The 21,779-nt window shown below is 37.2% G+C and overlaps 1 protein-coding gene across 11 annotated transcripts in view; it reads left to right on the top strand.

The window, feature by feature from the left end:
- The window catches only part of Eml6 (EMAP like 6), a 255,296-nt gene that overhangs the window by 94,253 nt on the left and 139,264 nt on the right, over positions 1-21,779 (top strand). For 10 of the 11 annotated variants that reach the window (XR_013428978.1, XR_013428979.1, XM_078029167.1 and 7 more), the window contains exons 3-6: positions 8,064-8,223; positions 10,886-10,984; positions 14,670-14,738; positions 21,416-21,601. Coding sequence is in view for 8 of the 11 variants with exons in the window: in XM_078029167.1 (XP_077885293.1) it covers positions 8,064-8,223; positions 10,886-10,984; positions 14,670-14,738; positions 21,416-21,601 (514 nt within the window). In the remaining 3 variants the exon portion in view is untranslated. Of the gene's footprint in view, positions 1-8,063; positions 8,224-10,885; positions 10,985-14,669; positions 14,739-21,415; positions 21,602-21,779 lie in introns of those variants that run through there. The other variant, XM_078029172.1, reaches the window with a different exon arrangement.

Here is a 21,779-nt window from a genome sequence, read left to right as displayed (position 1 = left end):
ATTCCATTGTGTATATACACCACAATTTCTTTATCTATTCATCTGTTGAAGAGCACCTATGTTGGTTCCATAATTTAGCTATTGTGAATTAAGCTGCCATACACATTAATGTGGCTGTGCCACTGTCACATGCTGATTTTAAGTCCTTTGGGTATAAACTGAGGAGGGGGATAACTGAGTCAAATGGAGGTTCCATTTCAAGTTTTCTAGGGAATCTCCATACTGCTTTCCAGAGTGGTTGCACCAATTTGCAGTCCTACCAGCAATGTATGAGTGTGCCTTTTTCCCCATCTTTGCCAAAATTTATTAATTTTAGCTAAAATGTTAATAATCTTATCATGTATTTAATTGGCCATTTGTATTCTTTTGAGAAGTTCAGACCATTTGACTATTTTTGACTGGATTACTTAAGTTTTTTGAGTTCTTCATATACTCTGGATATTCTGTGTCAGATGCACTGCTGGCAAAGATTTTCTTCCATTCTTTGGGATGTTTCTTAGCTCTGTTGATTTTCCCCCCACACCCTTTGTTGTGCAAAAGCTTTTTAATTTTAGGTAATCCTACTTGTTAAATCTTGCTTTTGTTCACTGTGCTTTTGGAGTCCTATCTAGGAAATCTTTGCCTGTGTTAGTATCTTGATAGTTTTCCCTGTATATATTCTTTTAGTATTTTTCAGAGTTTGGGGTCTTATTACATTGAGGTTTTTGATTTATTTTGAGTTGATTTTGTATGGGGTAAAAGATGGGGGTCTAATTTCAATCTTATATGTGGATATCCAGTTTCCCAGTACTATTTGTTGAAGAGGTTCTTTTTTCTTCAGTGTATAGTTTTGGCAGTTTGTTGGAAATCAGTTGGTTGAAGATGTATGGACTTACTTCTGGGCCCTCATTCTGTTTCATTGGTTTGTTTTTATGTGTCTGTTTTTTATGCGAATGCCAGACTGCTTTGGTTGCTGTGGCTCTGCAGTATGTTTTGAGGTATTATGATGCCTACAGTTTTGTTTTGTCTTTGCTCAGAATTGCTTTGGCTATCCAGGTCTTCTGTGCTTCCATGTGAATTTTGGGATTTTTCCCCCCTAATTCTGTGAAGAATATCACTTCTATTCTGATGGAAATTACATTGAATCTGTAATTACTTTGGGTAGTAGGGCCATTTTAACAATCTTCATTCTTCCAGCCCAAGAACATGGAAGGTCTTGCCACCTTTCAGTGTTTCCTTGAAGTTTTTTCTTCAGTATTTTGTAATTTTCACTGTGCAGGTCTTTTATGTCCTTAGGTTTATTCCAAGTGTGTGTGTGTGTGTGTGTGTGTGTGTGTGTGTGTGTGTGTGTGGAGGGTGGGTATTGTATAGGGGATTAGTTTCATGACATTTTTCTGAGTTCATTTTTTGGTGTGTAGAATAATTACAGATTTTTGTATGTTGATTTTTGTATCCTGAGAGTTTTCTGAGTTTATCAGTTCTAATAGTCTTTGGATGGGAATGTTTAGAATCACAACATCTGCAAAAAGTGATAATTTGACCTCATATCTGTGTGCTTTTTTCTCTCTCTTGACTAATTTCTCTGACCAAAATTTCTAGTACCATATTGAATAAGAATGATGAGAGTGGACACGACTTGTCATGTTCTTGATCTTTGGGGGGAAAACAAAGCATTTCTTCCTTGAGAATGATGTTGGCTAAGGGTCTGTCATATAATAGCTTCTGTTATGTAGAGGCATGACCCTTCTATACCTAATTTCAAGACCTTTATCATAAAGGGGTGTTAAATCTTATCAAATGCTTTTTTTTCATCTATGAAGATGATTGTAATTTTTATTCTTGATTCTGTTATTGTGATCTACTCCATTTGTATATGTTGAACTGTCCTTGTATCTGGAATAAAACCAACTCTATCACAGTATATAGTATGTTGATTTCTAATTGCTAGTGTTTTATTGAGGAATTTTGCCTCTATGTTCATCAAGAATATTGGCCTGTACATTTATTTATTTATTTATTTATGTGTGTATATGTGTCCTTGTCAGGTTTTGGTAGCAGGGTAATTCTGGCCTCATAGAATGAGTTTGGAAGAATTCTTTCCCTTATTCATGGAATAGTTTGGAAGCACTGGTGTTCCTCTTTAAAAGTTTGATATAATTCAGCAGTGAAGTTATCTCTCATTTGTTGGGAGAATTTTTATTACTGGTTTACTCTCATTATTTGTTACTGGTTTATTTAGGTTTTTTATATCCTCTTGGTTCAATTTTATTAGCAATATAGTTCCTCACAATGTTCCCTAATGATCTTTTGAATCTCTGTGGTTATCAGTTGTAATGTCTGTTTTGCACCTGTAATTTTATTTATTTGGGTCTTCTCTTTTTGAGTTTGAAAAAAAATTTGATAAACCTTTCTCTAAGAACCAGCTTTGCTTTTTTGATCTTTTTCTATTATTCTTCCAGTCTCTATATAATTTATTCCTGTTCTGATCTTATTTCTTTCCTTCTACTGATTTTGAGTTTGATTGGTTATTGCTTTTCTAAGACCTTAAGATGCATCATTAGCTGTTTGAGATTTGCTTTTTTTTTTTTTTTAATGTAGGCATTCACTGCTGTAAATTTCCTTCTTGGTACTGCTTTTGCTTTATCCCACATTTGTATTGGTATGTTCTGTTTCATTTTCATTTGATTCAACAGATTTTTAATTTTTTTTGACTTGCACCGAAAAACTGTTTGTTGAAAATGTGTTCTTCAGTCTCCATGTGTTTGTATAATTTCTGTACTTGTTGTTGATTTCTAGCTTCATTTCATTGTGATCAGAGAAGATACAGGGTGTTATTTCAGTTTCTTAAAATTTGTTAAGATTTTGTGGCCTAGTATTTCAGGAAAAAAAAACCAAAACTCCATGCTCTGATAAAAAGAATATGTACTCTTCAGCCATTGAATGAAGTATTCTGCAGATGTCTGTTAAGTCTACTCAATCTGTAGTAAAATTTAGCTCTGATGTTTGTTAATTTTTTTTTTTGGTCTTAGATGATCTATCTATTCGTGAGAATGCAGTATTAGAATCATCCACTATAATATTACTGTATTGGGTCTTTCTCTCCCTTTACATCTAGTGCTGTTTATTTTATATGATGGGTGCTCCAATGTTTGGGGCATATAAATTTATAATCATCATGTCTTCTTGATGAATTTTCCCTTGATCAATATATAGTAACCTCCTTTGTCTACTGATTTTGTCTTAAAGTCTATTTTATTAGATATAAGTACAACTACTCCTGCTTGCTTTCGAATTCCATTCACATGATTTTCCATCTGTTATTTGGATGAGATGTCCCCCCAAAAGTTAATGGTAGACAATGAGGGAAAGTTCAGATATGAAATAATTAGATGATCAAAGTTATGACCTAACTGGTAGATCAATACATCTGATGGATTAATAATTTTGTGTGGATTACAGGTGGTAACTGTAGGCAGGTATGGTGTGACTGGAAGTAGGCCATGGGGAATGTGCCCTTGAGGGTTATATTTGGTTTCTTGCTCCTGCTCTCCTTTCTACTTCTGGCTGCCATGAGCTGAGCAGCTTTCCCCTACCATCATGTTCTGCTTCATTTCAGACCCAGAGCAGTGGAGTTGTCTGACCATGGAAGGACCCTGAAACTAAGCCCCAGATAAACTTTCCTTCTTCTAAGTTGTTGTCAGATATTTTGGTCACAATGATGAAAAGCTGACTAATATACCATCTTTTCACCTTCTGTCTGAATATCTTTGCACATAAGGCAAGTTTCTAAGAGACAGGGTATTGTTGGTTCTTATTTTTAATCCAGTCTGTTGGGTTTTTTTCTTTTCTTTTCTTTCTTTCTTTTTTTTTTTTTTGTTTTGAAAGGGGGGAGTACTGGGGATTGATGTACCACTGAGCTACATCCCCAGGGATGTTTCACTTATTGTTTTTGAGACAGTCTCACTAAGTTGTCAAGATTGGCCTTGAATTTTTGATCTTCCTGCCTCAGCCCTCTTAGTTGCTGGGCTTATCAGTGCGCGCCATCACACTTGGTCTTTTTATCAGAGAATTAATACCATTTATATTTGGTTATTACTGAAAAGTATAGACTTTTTCCTGTCATTTTATTGATTTATTTTTTTCTGGTTATTTTTCATATTTTTTGTTTTTATTTGTCTTTTAAGTTTGATAGTTTACTTTTTTGATAATGTTTCATTTCTCATTTGTACATCTCTTCTAATGGGATTGATTCTTCCATGTGCTGTCATGATGGTGATTATCTTTCTTCCTCTTTGAGGTGTAAATTTTCCTTAAGCCTCTTTTGAAATGTTGGTCTAGTGGTCATGAATTCCCTTTGTTTATTCTTTTCTTGGAAGGATTTTCTTTGTTGATTCTGAAGGATAATGTCGCTGGGCGTAGTAATCTTGGTTGACAGTTGCTTTCTTACAGGATTTGAAATGCATCCATCATGTCCTCCTGGCCTTTAGGGTTTCTTCTAAGAAATCTTCTGTTAGTTCATTGGGTTTGACTTTAAATGTGACTTTCCCTTCCTCCACCATGGCAGATCCTCAATGCCTCCAAAGGCAGAGGGGGCAACCAAACCACCAAGTTCTGTGCTGGAATGGGGTAAAGGAACTGAAGGATCTGTCATCCTCAATCCTGGCTCCTGGGCAAAATCACAGCTGACTCTTCTTTCCCCACATCTCAGAGGGCAGACCCCTCTATCTGTTGACTCCAAAGGGCAGTATCCTATGCTTTTCTCTGCATCAAGACCTACAGAATAGAACTCCCAGCAGGCTTGTGTTCCAGTCACTCTCTTAAGCCAAGACTCTTGAGTCTACCACTGCCCAGCCAACGCAGTAGCGTGTCCACAGGGTCCAGGAGATATGAATATGCTGGGGCTTCTGAACCACAAAGCAGTACAGTTTCAGATAATAGGACCCTTCTCAAGGGGGTTGAAGTGAACTTCTCTAAGGTTAACCTGCTGGGCAGATTCCACATCTCTTCTTGCTTTAGGCTGTATGTCTGTAGGATATAGACTTCTGCACCATCATGCAACTTTCTCTTTCACTTTTAGAGAGTTCCCTTCTCCTGGATGTGGTACTACTACAAGGTGTTGGGGTTCTCCATTTCTCTTGCTGTAATTGTTAGTTTATGAATTTCACCAGGTCTTGATCTCTCTGCTGTTGATTTCTGGTACTTGCCCACTGCCACTTACCTGCATGTATGGTTGTATGCCTGTTGATTTAGTCTGTCCTGTGAACAATTTTTGGATGCCTCTATTGCACCATATTGCTCCCTTCTGCAAGTATTTAATGCTTACTCTGCCATATCATATTCTAGGAACTATTTAGTGTTGGAAAACAACTGCTTTTATTAAGTATGCACTCAGTCAAATCCTCTTATTCATAGCCCTTAGGACTCCAGTGCTCACCTGAGGACATCTCCTTGGTTTCCCCACTAAAAACTGGATGGAATTCAGACCAATTTTCCCAAAGACAGACTCACAGGCTTCAGATTCTAGTATACTCTGTGTGTCACAAAACCCTGTTGCCCAAGCCAAAAACTTCTATTGACTTTGACATGCTCATGTTTTTCATTAACCTCAAACATTCTAAACCCTCTTTTTCTCTTTCCCTAAAAGCTCCTGATTCATCCTTTACCTATCTTATCTCACTATCTCCCCCACAGTTCCTAGCTAATTTCTTTGCCTCTCCCATGAATACCCATGACTTATCTGTCCTTTGCATTTTACTGTGAAGCATGCTTGTAATAGTTGGTGGTGACCTAACTTCCCAGCCTGGTTAAGTGGACTTTCATCAGCTGCCCTTGCCTGCTGGACCCATCTCATTTTGTGCCCAATTGTCTTTTTCCATGAATCCCCTTTTGCATCTTGTCTTTTATATGAAGTTAAACTTTCTCTAATAGCCTGTGTAGCTGGTCTCTCCATGTTCCCTCTTGCTATGTCATTGTATGTGTGGGCATGCACACATACAATGCCCACACATACAATGATGATATTATATAATTATTTCTTTATATGTCTGTCCTCCTTAAGGTGGGCTCTGTGAAACACAGGCAGTGTCTTTTCTGTTTATATATCTATTACACTATATCTCACATACCCAATCCTTAGTTTTGTTTAATGAATTAATGAAATAAAATATACCAGTTGGTCACAGGGTTTTCATAGACAGCCTCCAGCCACTTAGTTTAATGACACATGCATGGCATTTCTAATCTTCCTGCAGTTTGCTAGGATATTTCCTGCTGTAGTTTGCATCTGAAGTGTTTCCCAAAGGTCCAGGTAGTGAACACCTGCTCCCTGGTGTGGGGGCTGTTGAGAGGTGTTAGGACCTGGTGGGAGACCATTGGGGGAAGAGGAGGGGGAAGAGCCCTTCCTCTTTCACTTCCGTTTGCTTCTCCCATTCATGATGTGTTACTCTGTATCATGTGCTGCTGCATCATGCAGTTGGCCAAAGGAATGGGGCCAGTTGATTAAGGGCTGAAACCTCTGAAACAGCCAAAATAAACCTATTCTCTCCTCAACTTAGTTATCTCAGTTTTTTTAATAATGGAAAACTATCATACTTATAAGCCATCTACCAGATATATCCCCCCAAAACAGACTGGGAGGCTCCTTTTATACTTTGTCTATCATCTCTTAACAACTCTAAATTGCTAAAAGGTACTACAAGCGTAGAAAGTTTCAAAGCCCTATCATTCACCTGTTGTGAATGAGTTTCGTTTTTTTATATTACTTCCTTATAAAGATCCTCAAGGATATTTTCTAGAAGACACTTGTACATGTCTAACTGGCATTTAAAACTGTTTGGGTGCAACATGCCCTTTCAAAATCAAACAGACATGCATGTGTTGCTCATATCTATATAATGCCAGTCACACAGATGATGATGATGAAACTTGTACTGTTCTCAGCCTGTGCTGGGCACTGTAGTAAATGCTTTAGATTGATTACATCATCTATTTCTATATAGTATCTCTATTTGGTTGATGAGGAAAGCAAGCAAAAGACAGCAATTTGCCCACAAAAAATTAATTTGTCCATAGAAACCAGAGATAGTAAAGGGCAGCCAATAGGCAAATCCAGGTGTCCTATTCCAGAGCATATACTTAATAACATATGGAAATTAATAAGAGCACACATCTAAGAGTAGACTCTTAAGTCTACTTTTCTTCACTGAGCAGATACTGAAAATTGAATTTGTAAAACCTTGTATTTCTGCTTATTCTGTGAACAGAATTATCAGTTTCCTTGGGTAATGTGTTCTTTTTTGTTTTTATTTTTTAAAATTCTAACACATGTTTTTAGAAGGCACAACTTCTTCATGCAATGAATTTGAAACATTATAGTGATTTTTCACCTAGGAATAATGATGATAACCTTTCTCTCTCGACTGCTACAGATTCCTTGAATTTTTTGACAAAATTTTATTTTGATTGGACTACTGAGGAAAATTGCTACACAAACCACCAGCCTAGTAATTGGCAGTTCTCTTGGTGTCACAGTGATTTATGTAAAATGGAGATTTTCATTTAAAATGCATCATCTATGACAATGGCCTCAGAAACAGCACTTCACTTTGAGACCTGTCCGTGCTTTGAAATCCTAATGAGGACAGTATGCAGTGCTCCTGCAGGCAGGTTTAATTGATTGGAGAAGTGAACTTTCTCCTAGCAACAAGGTTCCCCCCACTAAATTTAAGTCAAAAGCTAGCTTGAAAGTAGAGCAATGTTTTGTAAGTACCCATCATCATATTAAGCATTATAGACTCATACAGATTTTCTAATTGGAGAATTATAATAGTATCTGCTTTACAAGGTAACCAAATAGGTAAGATCAGATGAAATCATCAAATTGTACTAACCCTCTCTTTACCAAAGTTAAACATTTCAACTTGGACCCATCAGGTAATTAATTACTTTGGGATACCTTAGACTCTTGGTTTTGAAATCAGCTCATTAGATGATTTAAAATGAGAAACAAATTTGAATAAAAGATGATCACTGTCTGCCTTTTATGTAATTGGAAGATGTAAAAAGAGGACATTTTTCTCTTTCAGCCTTGCCTTACACCCAGATAAAACTCTCATTGCAACTGGCCAAGTTGGGAAGGAGCCGTATATTTGCATATGGGATTCCTATAATGTCCAGACTGTGTCTATTCTCAAAGATGTTCACACACATGGAGTTGCCTGCTTGGCTTTCGACTCAGATGGACAGGTGTGTATCTTTCTCTGTTTATGTTTTCCTTAATCACTTTTTACAATTCACCTAAAATTAGAAGGCACATAGCCAACCTTTGCTGGCTTCTCTTGGCAGCCTTCTTCCTTGAATTTCTCACAGCTTTGACCCTTTTCCAAGCTTGTTGTTCTGATATCAAGCTCTGTGTATGCACCAGCGTTGGTTCCCCCAGTCCCACTGTCTGGTTTAAAAAAAACCTCCATAGAAGAAGTCATGAGCTTATGAAGGTAGGCCCACCATGATTCAGCAATTCCATTTTGACATCCATTGTAGCTTCCCGCTTAGAATAAGGACTGGACCCAGCCATTTTTGCAGACCTCAAGTCCTGAGCATCATGTTCTACCCCTTGATTTCAGAAGGTAACACCACCTAATAATCCACTGAGAAGATTCTCTTTGACTCTTTACCTTGAGGTCATTTCTGACTCCTTCTCCCCACCACTCCCAATTCGAGCAGTCATCAATTCCTGCGTATTTATAAGTTTCAGGTTTCTTTACAATAACTCTGACAATCATTCTCCCCTTCCCATTCTCACTGCCGCTGTCCACTAAGTTCCAAATTGGAGCCATGTCCAATTTAGTTTAAGTAACTTCTGGTCCCCTCATAGTTTCTTGATAACGCTTTTCATCAACTGAAGGAAGCGTTAAACCATTCTTTAAAACCAGTACGATCTCAGGGTACCATTGAGTGAATTCCACACCTTGTAGATGGGCCTTCTAGGTTAGCTCCAAGTTCCAAAGTAATCAAATTGGACAAGTTAGTAAGATTCCTCTGCCAGGTCTTGTGCTTTGCTTACTTGCGTGGCCCCTTGAAGAGAACCATTCTTTGAAGACACTTCAAGGGTCCTTGTGAAACCTTCCCAGTCTCTACAACAAAGATATCCCCACTTCACTGGATCTATAGCAACGCTTGCCAGAAAAGATGTTAATATGTTACAGTAAAGGATGGAAATGGTCATTCCTGGCTGCCACTGCATGTGCTTCTCCATGTGCCTTTGCCACCCTTCCTTTGTCTTTATCATCTTCTGTCAGTTAATTCCTTCAATTCAGTTTTTGGTAAATTTTGGACTTGTTTTTGTAAATCAGTGCCATGAAATGATCTGGGATATTATTCACAGAAGCTTGACAACTAGGAGTTTATAAAAAAAAAAATCAGTAATTATAGGAGGTGACCAGGTTTGACTTCTTTTTAAATAATTCACATTTACTTGGTGTTCTCTGCTAGTTTAGTCATTATTCAGTCAAACTTTGTCCTTATTTCTTTCTAGCGCTAGATTTGTTATATATGTAGGCCCCTGACATATGTGATTTTAATTTTACTAGTTGGTAACCTCATTCAGTTTTGTCAGAATGATGCATACATGCCACATCTAAAGAGCAGTGGTGGCTGGGTAGTGATAATTTGTTCAGGCTTGCAGTTTTATTGACTTCCTCCTGATTAAATTGAACGAATGTGTCAGGATGCATATGTATGTATAAGTGTAAATTTGTGCTTCTATGTGTATCTATACGCACATTCTCTAATCTCATTACTTCAAGCAAACATATAAAATTTGTTCTGAAATATAACAAGAAAATGTAATGCAGTGGAGGGTGATCCATCTTTAACTATTAGTTCTTCGTACATGTTATTTCATTTAGAATCCTAGCTATTCCCTTAGGGCTTTATTTTGAAGGATGGGATGGGGTGGATTGCGGATAGGCAACTATCAATTGAGAAAAATAACTCTTATTTGTTTACAATTATGGATTTCACGGCTTGTTGATGCCTATTGCTTCAGGTCTGCTATATTCCCTGGACAGAGTTCACTGGAACCAAATGATATTTAAAAAACAATAAATGGCCCATTAGTTCACAATTGACAAAAGGCAATAGCAATGCTTATCTAGGGGTAAGTGGTTCAGTGGTAGAGCACTTGTCTAGCATGTGTGAGGCACTGTGTTCGATTCTCAGCACCACATATAAATAAATTAAATAACGGTCTATCAACAACCAAAAAAAAATTAAAAACAAAAAAATGCTTTTGTAGGTAACTACAAATGAACAATATCCATTTCTTTTGACTTTTTTTCATTCAAATAAGAATCTTACCTTTCCCATGTTTAGCTGCTTTCTTTCTTTTTATTTTTTACTACTTAAAAAAATGAGTGGAATTCACCCATTCTAATTATATGAATAAAAACACAACCACATCTTATTTCCATTGCTGAAACCCTTGATGAAAAATTACAGCATAGACCTTTCTTAAGGACATGTTTTAAAATCTCTGAGTTTCCTAGGTCTGACATTAAGATGTTAAACTAAAAAAAAAAAATAAAAATTTAACCCTTGCTTTCAAGTTCTGGTCCTATAACTTCCGCTGATCTTTCAGGACCTCATGAGAGTTTGAATATGTTCTTCCTTTTTTCAAAAAGACACATGAGCAGTGGCTTTTAGTTTTTTAAAATTTTGGTACCTACTAATGGAAGTCATCTATTATACCTTTTGCTCTGTGTTTAGAATGGATTTCGAGAAATCAGTTCATAAGAAATTCAATGCCTGTCCTATAGGAAGAAATCACTATTTGTTGAAAGTAAACATGAGTAATAGGAAATCTTCACATCACTTTCAGATATTAAATTATTCTTTTTTTTTTTTTTAGCGTTTAGCCTCTGTAGGACTGGATGCCAAAAACACTGTCTGCATTTGGGATTGGAGGAAGGGAAAACTTCTGGCCTCAGCCACTGGCCATTCCGACCGGGTAAGACCTTTGTTAGATCAAACTATGCAGTTTTCAAAACTGTAGCATAATTGTGATATTGCTTCTCAGATTAGTATATTTCTAAAAAATAAATGTGTTACATGTAGGTTTTTTTCCCCTACAAAGTCAATTTATAAACATACTATTTCTTTTAAACATACTATTTCTTTTACTAATGATATAGTGTGCTATGTTAGCATCATTGCTTCTAGAATTCTTGAATTTCTACTGCTTTTCATAGATGAAGAAACGTTTTTTAATCTTTTTTTTTTCTTAAGTTGTATATAGACTCAATGCCTTTGTTTGTTTTTATGTGGTGCTGGATTGAACCCAGTGCCTCATAGTTGCGAGGCAAGTGCTCTACCACTGAGCTACAACTCCAGCCCTAAAACAAACTTTTGATGCTGGCACTTGACTTCTTCCTAAAATCAAAATAGAATTAAAATTTAAATTATATATGTAGTTTAGATGTATTCATTTAGACATGGAAATAGTTGCTAGAAATATTCATGATTATAAGGGTATGCATTTTAATTTCAAATGACTGTAATGACAATTTTGTGATTGTTATATTTGAGAATGTTGAATGCACACTGTGGCCTGATTACCATTCATATGGAAGTCAGTGTGATGAGAAATGTTAATTCCACGTAGTCATGGCTGGCAAGGTAAAGAATGGAGCAGCTATATGCACACAACTGGTCAGAATTCAAATTTCTCCAGTGTCTTGCATACTTGAATAATTCGACTCCTTTCTTGTCTTGCTTTCTAGTTTAAAAGAAAAATGAACTTGCATGAATATCTTACCTTGAATTTCTAGTTGTTTTGTGTTTCTATACAATATAATTATCTTTCTATATAGAATGAGGCCATAATTAAACTTTAAGTTCATCATCTCTTGCATAATTGGAACTCTGAAAATATTTTATAAGAATGTTACGTTCATCCGGAGATGTATAGTTATGAAGGGACTTCACAGCAAATTCCTCTCCAGGAACAGGTCTTCACAAAACCTAGCAGTGACAAGCAATATAATTTAAGTGTTGAAAAAGGACCAGGGCCCCTTTGATTCAGTGGATCCCAACCCTAGCTGCATATAGAATCCCCTAGAGAGATTTTACTGCATAGTAACAAAAGGACTTTACCCTCAAGGATTTTATTTCTTTTTTTTTCTCTTTCAGTGCTGGGGTTTGAACCCAGGACCTTGTGTATGCTGGACAAGCACTGTCCCACTGAGTTTTTCCCCTGACCCCAGGGATCTGAGTTTAATAGATACTTAGTACTTAATGAAATATTTAGGTTGAAATATTTCAGTTCTTGAATTTTGGTTGTTACTTTTCCTGCTCATACTGTGATCCTATTATACATATCTTGCAAGTTGTGTTGGACTGGATTAACACATGAACAGCCAGTGATTACCAAAAGTGGACTTGAGACCCAGTACACAGGAATGGGATGCCCTAACCAACTCTGATGAAAACAAACTTCATGTAATTTCTAAGTAATTCTGAAATTACTATTTCTAATTCTGCATCATTTTATACAGCCTGATCTAATATATTACATTAGTCTGATTTAATATACTATATTAGACTTTTGGACCTATTGCCTTGGAAAAAATATTATAAATGCTTATAACCAGTAAAATATCCTTACTTAGAAAAATGGCCTGATGTGTAGACCTTTGTATACAAACTTTCTATACCTTTGTATATATAAAGTGCTTTTAGTGTGCTGTTAAATTCCTGTTAAACTAAATTTGGCCTGACCCTGTCTCCATGTCTTAAGTCCCTACCAATCTACAAACCAAAAGCCTAACTTAGAAGTGTACTTTTGAAACAAATAACTGAGGCTCAGCCTATCATAGCAGCTGAGCTTCAGTGAATTGCAGGCTGCCAACTGAGCAGACCATGCGTAAATGAGGCAAATGCCAAGCTCTAGCACCATCTGAGCTATTGGTACCTGACTTATGTGTCCTGCCTGCATATGTTTCAGGGTGGAGCTCCTGAATCTATGCTGGTCCTGAGGGCTGCCCAGTTTGCAAAGGCCTCTGTTCAGTTAAATTTAATTTCTCTAAGTTGCTGCTTTTAACATGTCACATGACCAGCTTATCTGATCTCAATGACTGTCCTTTTTGCACAGTTATATTTTCCAATTGGGGGGTAGATTATAAAAAGTGCAGTGTTAGTCTACTGAGAAAAGAGTCCAGATTGCTTTAATGAAATACTTTCCACTGTCCCTAGGCCCTGTTAATTTGTATCACATAGTTTGTTCTTTATTACTGATGTCTTTATTATTGGTGCCAGTATGAGTTATTGGTTACTTATGATTAACTTCAGTATTATTTTAGTCACTAAAATAATTAACATATTACATTTGTATAATAGTGCTTTGTAACCTGCAAAGTGATTTCATTTACATTATCATATATATATATATATATATTTTTTTTTAGATGTTGATAGGCCTTTATTTTATTCATTTATTTATATATGGTGCTGAGAATCAAACCCAGAGCCTCACACATGCTAGGCAAGCATTCTACCACTGAGCCACAACCCCAGCCCATCTTAACTTATAACCAAACTGAGGTAGAATTATCCATTTTGGAGATAATGAAGTTAAGGTTAGAGATGCTGGGACTGAGCTCAAATAGGGAAAATGAATCCTTGGACCAAGTCTTTTTTCTTTAGTGCACTTTCTGGAGCCCATGATTGCTCCTTTCTAGGTGATGACAAGCTAGTGGCTTAGGTTCCTTCGCTTGTCTAGACTTTGTCCCTGACAATTGTTCCCTTCCCCTTCTGAGTACTTCACAGAATGTGGTCCATGGACCACCTGCATCAGAATCTCCTGGAGACTATTTAAAAAATCAGGTCTTACTTAGAAAACTATGGAATATGATGCAGAATCTTCTGTCTATAATGTTGTAGACTCTATTCCAAAACCACCTAATGAGAGTGTCTTGAATGAATCCTAGAAAAACATATTTTAAACAATCAGGATAGACACATTTGACTTTCAGTGTTGGTGGACCTCTCTTCCCTGTCTCCAAATGGAAATGGAATTCCCTGTAGTCTCTCTGGTAGCTTTTAAAGAATGACAAATAGGATTAGCTCCTGTGTTTTCAGTTCCTTAGAGAATTGGAAATGTGAGTATTTTGGGTCAAATTAAAATGAAGGTTTAAAGGACTATTTTAGGTGGGCTAATTAGTGTCAGATAACTAACTTTGTCTCACATTCTGTGATGATTAGAAGATGTTGGTCACATTAAGTTGTAATTGACAAAAATCTTCCTAGCTAAAAGGAAGCATTTTATAATTCTTTTAATTTTTATTGAAAAACAGTCTCCAAAGTGTTTTATCTGCACTGCAAATAAAGGTAGAAATTTGATTTAAAAATTACCCTAAATCATGAGAATTTGTTTATCCCAGATGAACAAAAATAAAATATGATGCTAGTTCCCAGTTCTGGGGTTAATTACCTCTCTATTCAGGCCAAAGGTAAGTAGACATGAGGTGGTGAAGAGTTAGCTGTACCTGACTTGTTCCCAAAGCTGAATCCCAGTTTTCCATTCTGTGCAGGTTACGTTGTACTCTAAGTGTTTTAGATAGAGACTTAGCAGTTGTACTGGTTTTCAGAAGAAGATAGAAACACATAAAATGACCAACTTTTTTTTTTTTTTACAGATTTTTGATATTTCTTGGGATCCATATCAGCCAAACAGAGTGGTTAGCTGTGGAGTAAAGCATATAAAGGTAAAGTAGTTATTAAACAAATTTTTTATACCTTGATTGAAAAGAAATTTAGGTGTCAATATAATTGGGGGTTGAGAGACTGCTTGACTTGACTTTTTTTCCTTAAACCTGAAGCCCTTTTACCTGTTTCCCTGATCCTGAAGCAAGCAGCATCAGCTGATAGTGCTCTTTCAGAAATACAAAGTCATGATAATCAAGTGAAGCACTCATCAGGCAGCTGAGAAAGAAACTTTGTTAATTAAATACTCAACTGGATACTTCTGATACTTCTAGGATGTTTTAAAATAGTTGCACTTTTTAATGTTATGAATTAAGTTTTTATATTATAATGAATGTTTACTGATATTGCTCCTTGCATCTTTGACACATTGGTGTGTTTTCTTAGGTGTTTAACATAGGGATACAATACAGTCCTTCCTAAGCTATTGGTGTGTTTTTTTTAACCTTTTAAACTTTTATTTATTTATTATTTTATGTGGTGCTAAGGATTGAACCTAGTGCCTCACACATGCTAGGCAAGTGCTCTACCACTGAGTCACAACCCCATCCCCTAAGCCATTGGTTTTTAAAAATTTTGCAGTATCAGGGATCAAACCTAGGGCCTCATGCATGCAACATAAGTGCTATACCATTGAGCTACATCCCCAGCTCAGGCCATTGGTTTTTAAATGTCTCCTGCCTTCCTCTAGACTATACAGGCTGAACCTGCCTCCTACAAGGCCCACATTTGCTTCTTTTTGTTTTGTTATACAGCTAGCAAAATTAATACCATCAACATACTCTGCTTTCACATAGCAAAAATTTCTCCTGAACTATGGGATATAGTGCAGGATCTTCTGTCTATAATGTTGTAGATAATATAAATCCAAGTCCATAAATAAGAGTACAAAAATCATCCTGGTGAATGGAGCATGTCTGAATCTCTGTTAATACAAAAATGGTACTTTTCTATATGAGTCGAGTAGATCCTGTCATTCCTCCAAACTGCCCTTCTTGTTTCACCACATTCCCAACTTTTCCCTAGTGTACATTATTTATATGCAGAATTTACCTTGCACATAAGTACCAGTAACACATGGACCTAGAAAACTTATAAGGAGAAGCATACATTATTGTTTTATCATAATAACAGCTATTTCTCCAAGGTCAAAATATCTAAAGATCACACAAATTTATATTATCCTGTTATGAAAAGACTCTAAGCCACATCACTCTATTCCAAATGAATGGGGTGGGAAGAATGCAGAAAAAAGTACATGTCCCTTTAGTCTTCTTCCTACAGCTAAAGTTTAGATCATATAATCTATCAGAGCGGGTAAAAATCTTGTGGGTTAGTTACAGATAAATGCAGCCATACTGTTATCACAAGAAATTTTGGTAATAATTTTTGTAGTGTGGTATTTAAAGGTATAAGATGTTCTACCAAGACCTTAAGGCTTCATAAACATTTTAAGTTCTTGTGCAAAGACCTCATCTTCAACCTGAGAAGATGTCTGATGGCATGCACTTTTTGCTTCAGTGCCTTTAGTGGCAGATGGAAGCTCCTTCCCCTATGCTTTGTACAGTACACCTGAAAGACCAAAAATCTTGTGCCATTTAATAAATATTTGCTGAGTTTGAACTATGTGAAAGAGCAAGCACAGACCTTGTTTTCAGTAACTCGAAGTTTAGAAGTTAAAATGTTGGAACAGAACATCCTGTAAGAAAGGCAAAACTCCAAACCTCCCAGGGTGTAAAGGAGATCCCATATGGTATGAGATACATTGTTCTGGAGCCTTGGTAAGCAGCAGAGCCAGGGAGGCTTTCCCTGTAAGTCAGGATGTTAGGGAGGCTGTGGTCCCCCATGGAGTCATGGCACTGGGGAGCCAGGAAGGTCCTTGGCTCTTGATGTGTGCCAAGATTACCAATGGTTGCATCATTGAAGAACTTCTTTATGTAGCTTGCTTTGCGTGAGAACCATTGTTTTGAAAGATTTTTGGCACAAAATAGTCATTAAAGAATAGTTCCCTTAGCAACCTTTTATTAATCAAAGATGTGTCTCTGCGGCATGAGTTTCTCATCAGCTGAAGATAGGAAGAAGCACTGAGTTGTTTTTCAAGTAAAGTAGTAAAGAATCATGAGCTCATGATGAACTGATCTCCATTAGGCTCTGGTGGTTTCCTGGATACCTGGGAGCCACAGTCCAACCCTCCCTGTCCAACCTTCTTCCACAGGAGACTGAGACCCAGGAGGGTACTTGATTTTGAATCCTGATTTTGTTTCTCTTTCTTGACCCTGGTCAAGCTATTTAATCTCCGTGAGACTGACTTTCTTCCTCTCCCCAGCACCAAATACGGGGATTGCTATCTCCTGAATTCATTGAGTTGCATTAAAGAGTGTATGGTACCAGTAGGGGCACAACCATGTTAATTTTTCCTTATTTCCAAGCATCACAGAAATGGTGGCAGAGAGATTTAAACGCATCCTTTGGCTCCCTTTGTAGAGTTCTTCCTACAGAGCAATTCTCTCTTTAATGGTCTGTCCTGGCTTAACTTTTCTCCAAAACATAACATTAATTGGGTTCTAACTAGATGAGCTGTTTAATTGAAAGAATTCTCCAGCTTCCTCCCTATTTCTTTCCATCCTTGGTTAACTCTTTTAGTTCTAAACACACAGACAGATAAAATTCTGGAACTTTATTTGAAAGTACTATGCTAGAAAAAAAAATATCCTGGAAATAATATCCTGTGGAAAACAGTAGCATTGACATCATTCAATCCCCATCAAAAATACTATCCTGTTTTCTGCTTATCCTGTTTGGTTATTGTAGCAGATTTAAGCATTTTTTTTCCTAAGCAAAAATGAGCATCTTTACCTCAAATGGAAGAATCTGCAAATGTCCACCCAGAAAGCCTTTATGAATTTTATTTAGAAATACAGAACAAATTTAAGCAGGCTTTGATAAGTTGTCTTCACTACCTATATTCTATATTTGGGTTCCAGAATTCCCCCACATTTTCTCCCTCCCCAACCTGTGTTAACATTGAGTGAATGATTTTCGTCACAAGTTGGGTACAAAAATCTTTGCCAAGAGAACATTTTTATGTGAAGGTTTTGTAGCCAGGGTAAAAAATCCTTCCTGGTTTTGTAAGTTCTGTGTTTGGCAAACAGGCAAATTACAATTATCTGAAACGAATGCTTGCAAAACAGTAACAGTTGAGCATCATTTGCTTCATTGGTTTTACAGCAAATGAGCCTACAGGTCTGTGCATACTGTTGAGCCTTCTCCAATTTCTAGTTGTAGAACTGGGAAGCCTGGGGGACTACCTAGGGCTTGATGAACTCCAAGGCACCTGCCAGTTCTAACAAAATTTGCATTGCAATTTGTGAATGGAGATTGGAGAAGATAAACAATGTCTCTCCATTTGGATGGGTATTTAATGATGCCAATGCTACTCTTTTCCAAATAGAAAATGGTCTCGAGAAGAGATAATATCTTGGGTATTTTCCATTCTCTGCAGAAAATCTTCTGGCATCATATCTACACATGCCTTTTAAGAGAACTCTTTGATTTATTCAGAATGTTTCATGTCATTACACCTACTGACTGGGTGATTGTTTTATCAGAAAACCTTTATATGATCACATCTGAGGGTGTTGGCTTTTTTTTGTATGCGTGTAGCTGTCCATCAAAAAAAATAATTAACTGAAGCTGACAGTGCACATCTCAAGTCAAAGGACAAAATACTCTGTTTAATCCTCCTTCATGAGGAGACACGAGAAAGGAAAACACCTGCCTTGGGCATCTCCACGAAGCAAGTTTTTTTGTCATATTTGTATAAACAGTAATTATTTGTGTCCCATTGTACAAATTCAGAGTTAAAACCTCAACTTAGCTTAAACCTAACTAGCCTTTTCCCTGAATGTTTTTTATTCTTTCGATGTACACTTCAGTGCCTTTTCACAAAAATAACGCCACCTAAAGAAATGAATGGCGCTCCTCCCTCAAGAGGGGCGTCCTGAGTTGCTCCCCATAGCTGCACACCTGCTTCCCTTCCCACTTCCTCCAGGGCTGCCACAGTCCCCACCATGCTACCAATGGTGCAGTCGTCCCCAGACTGCCTCCCCGTGTACCCAACTACACCAGGGGACCGCCCTTTTCCTCTCCTGCAGGCACATAGTATTAGGGTTGTCACTGAATTTTTTTTTCCTTCCTCACACACTGCTGTCACCAGGAGGTGTCTGGTCTGGTCCTCCTGAGCCTCATGTCATTTCTTCCTCTCCACTGAGCTGAATCCTATCCTTGTTCATTCCATTTAATGTAACTCAGGGGTTCCTCTAGCTTTGAATTTCCTTGTCCCTTGTGCATAATCTGAATATGCTGTCTTAAAATTCTCATTCTTTTTTTTCCATATATACATTTTCATCGACTTACAGATCTCAGAGTAAATATCAAGATTTCGTTGGTTCCTCGTGTATGACCCCCATTTCCCTGTGCCTTTGCCAAGTCACTGATGCCTCCTTTCCCTCACAGCCAGATGGGGACAGTAGTTGAATCTGTCTTTGGCCAGTTCTCAAGCATATTAAGTTATCATGAAACACTTCTGTTCTTTAAGAGATCAAACAGCATGTGGAGAAACTTTTATAAACTGTGAGGTGCTACGTAAATGGCAGTGAAATTATACCACTTCATATTTCAAAACTATATCAAAGAAAAGTGTTGGATTTCTGTGTAATTATGAGTGTCCCTAATGGTAATAGTCCTCCCTTGAATTGTGCAACTAAAATGGAAAAACCTATTCAATCCTTTGACTATATGGAAATATCACTCATATTTAGAAACATATTTCTACAGTATAGAGGTGTAAAGCTTTTAGTTAGAAAGCAATTATTTCTAAATATATATACACATTAAAAATGCCTGGGCAATATATCATAGGCTTATGGGAACTTACAAATAAATATTAAAAGGAAAATTATTTATTTCTAAACCTCACTGCAATAAACCCATACTAACATACTAATGGTTGAGTCAGCTTTTTGTTGTTGTTGTTGTCACTGTGACCAAAAGACCTGACAACTTAAGAGGAGGAAAAGTTTGTTGGCTCCTGGTTTCAGAGGTTTAGTGGGTTGACTCCATTGCTCTAGGCCTGAGGTGAGGCAGAACATCATGGTGGAAAGGCCTGGGAAGGGGAAGCAGCCCAGGACATGGCAACCAGGAAGCAGAGAGAGCTCTGTTCACCAGGAACAAAATATAAATGGGAAAGGCATACCTCAAGTGACCTACATATGCCTCTAGCCACAACCTGTCTACACCCAGTTAATCCACAACAGTGGATTAATCCACTTTTATGGACTAATCCAATTAGGTGATGGCTCTCATAACCTAATCACTTCACCTCTGAACATTCTTACATTTTCTCACACATGAGCTCTTGGCGGATATGTCCTATCTAAATCATAACAACCAGTTTTATCATTTGACAAAAAGATAAAAACATGATTCATCTCCCCTTTTTGGGGGGAGTACCAGGATTGAACTTGGGGTCACTCAACCACTGAGCCAAATCCCCAGCCCTATTTGGTATTTTATTTAGAGACAGGGTCTCATTGAGCTGCTTAGTGCCTTGCCATTGCTGAGGCTGCCTTTGAACTCTCGGTCCTCCCTCCTCAGCCTCCTCAACAACTGGGATTATAGGCCTGTTCCACCACACCCAGCCTGATTCATCTACTTTTTAAAAAATGTATTTGTTCTTTTTAGTTAAAAATGACAATAAAATGTATTTTGACATATCATGCATACATGGACTATAACTTCCCATTTTTTGTGGTTGTACATGTTGTGGCATTGCACAGGTTGTGTATTCATATAAGAACAGAGGAAAGTTATGTCCAATTCATTCTACTGTCTTTGCTATTCCCATACCCCTTCCTTCCCTTCATTTATCTTTTTCTAATTCAGTCAATTTCTATTCTTCTCCCCACCCCCCACTCATTATGAGTTAGCATCTGCATATCAGAGAGAACATTGAGCCTTTGGTTTTGAGGGGATTGGCTGATTTCACATAGCATGATAGTTGCCAGTTGTATCCATTTACCAGCAAAGCCAGAGTTTCATTTTTCTTTGTGGCTGAGTAATATTCCATTGTGTAAATGTATCACCTTTTCTTTATCCATTGATCTGTTGAAGGGCACAATAGCTTAGCTATTGAGCTGCTATAAACATTGATATGGTCGTGTCACTATAGCATGCTGATATCAAGAGATTCATCTACTTTATTTATTTATTTATTTATTTTTTAAATCTTTATTTTGTTTATTTATTTTTATGTGGTGCTGAGGATCGAACCCAGTGCCTCACATGTGCAAAGGCAATTCTCTGCCACTGAGCCACAACACCAGCTCTCCTCTACTTTATTCCAAGTTTGAGAACATTGGCATTTTCGATCATATTGCTATTAAATATTATGCAAAGTTTTGAAATTTTGGAACATTGAAAGTTTAAAAAATATTATCACAAGATTTTCTCATTGACCTAGAGGTAGGCTGAAATGTTTTCTTTGCTGTCACTATGAAACAATCTGTGCCTAATTCAGATATAGTAAATTATGTAATATGCACTGTCACGAAAATACCAGTAATGCAGCACATCAGAGTACTCTATTTTAGATCCACTTATTTTATCTCTTACTTGCTAGTTTTGGACACTATGTGGAAATGCCCTAACTGCAAAAAGAGGGATATTTGGCAAAACGGGGGATCTTCAGACCATCCTTTGCCTTGCATGTGCCAAAGAAGACGTCACCTACTCTGGTGCTTTAAACGGTGACATCTACGTCTGGAAAGGGCTCAACTTAGTCCGCACCATTCAAGGAGCACACAGTGTGAGTATCACCACGTGGAAATTTGGGAATGACTTACTCAATCAGTTAAGATCACATATCCCTGTATTTCAGACCATTCTGTCGAATACTCCTGAAGTGTTCATGAAGATTTCCCAAAGTGTTTTTGTTCATCAAAGAGAAAAAAATATTTCATAATAACTGATTCTGTCCCAGTGGA

The sequence above is a fragment of the Ictidomys tridecemlineatus genome, chromosome 12 (genome assembly GCF_052094955.1).
Source record: "Ictidomys tridecemlineatus isolate mIctTri1 chromosome 12, mIctTri1.hap1, whole genome shotgun sequence".
NCBI classification, from domain to species: domain Eukaryota; kingdom Metazoa; phylum Chordata; class Mammalia; order Rodentia; family Sciuridae; genus Ictidomys; species Ictidomys tridecemlineatus.
The sequence above is the reverse complement of the archived record's forward strand: the minus strand, read 5'-3'. Positions and strand labels throughout refer to the sequence as shown.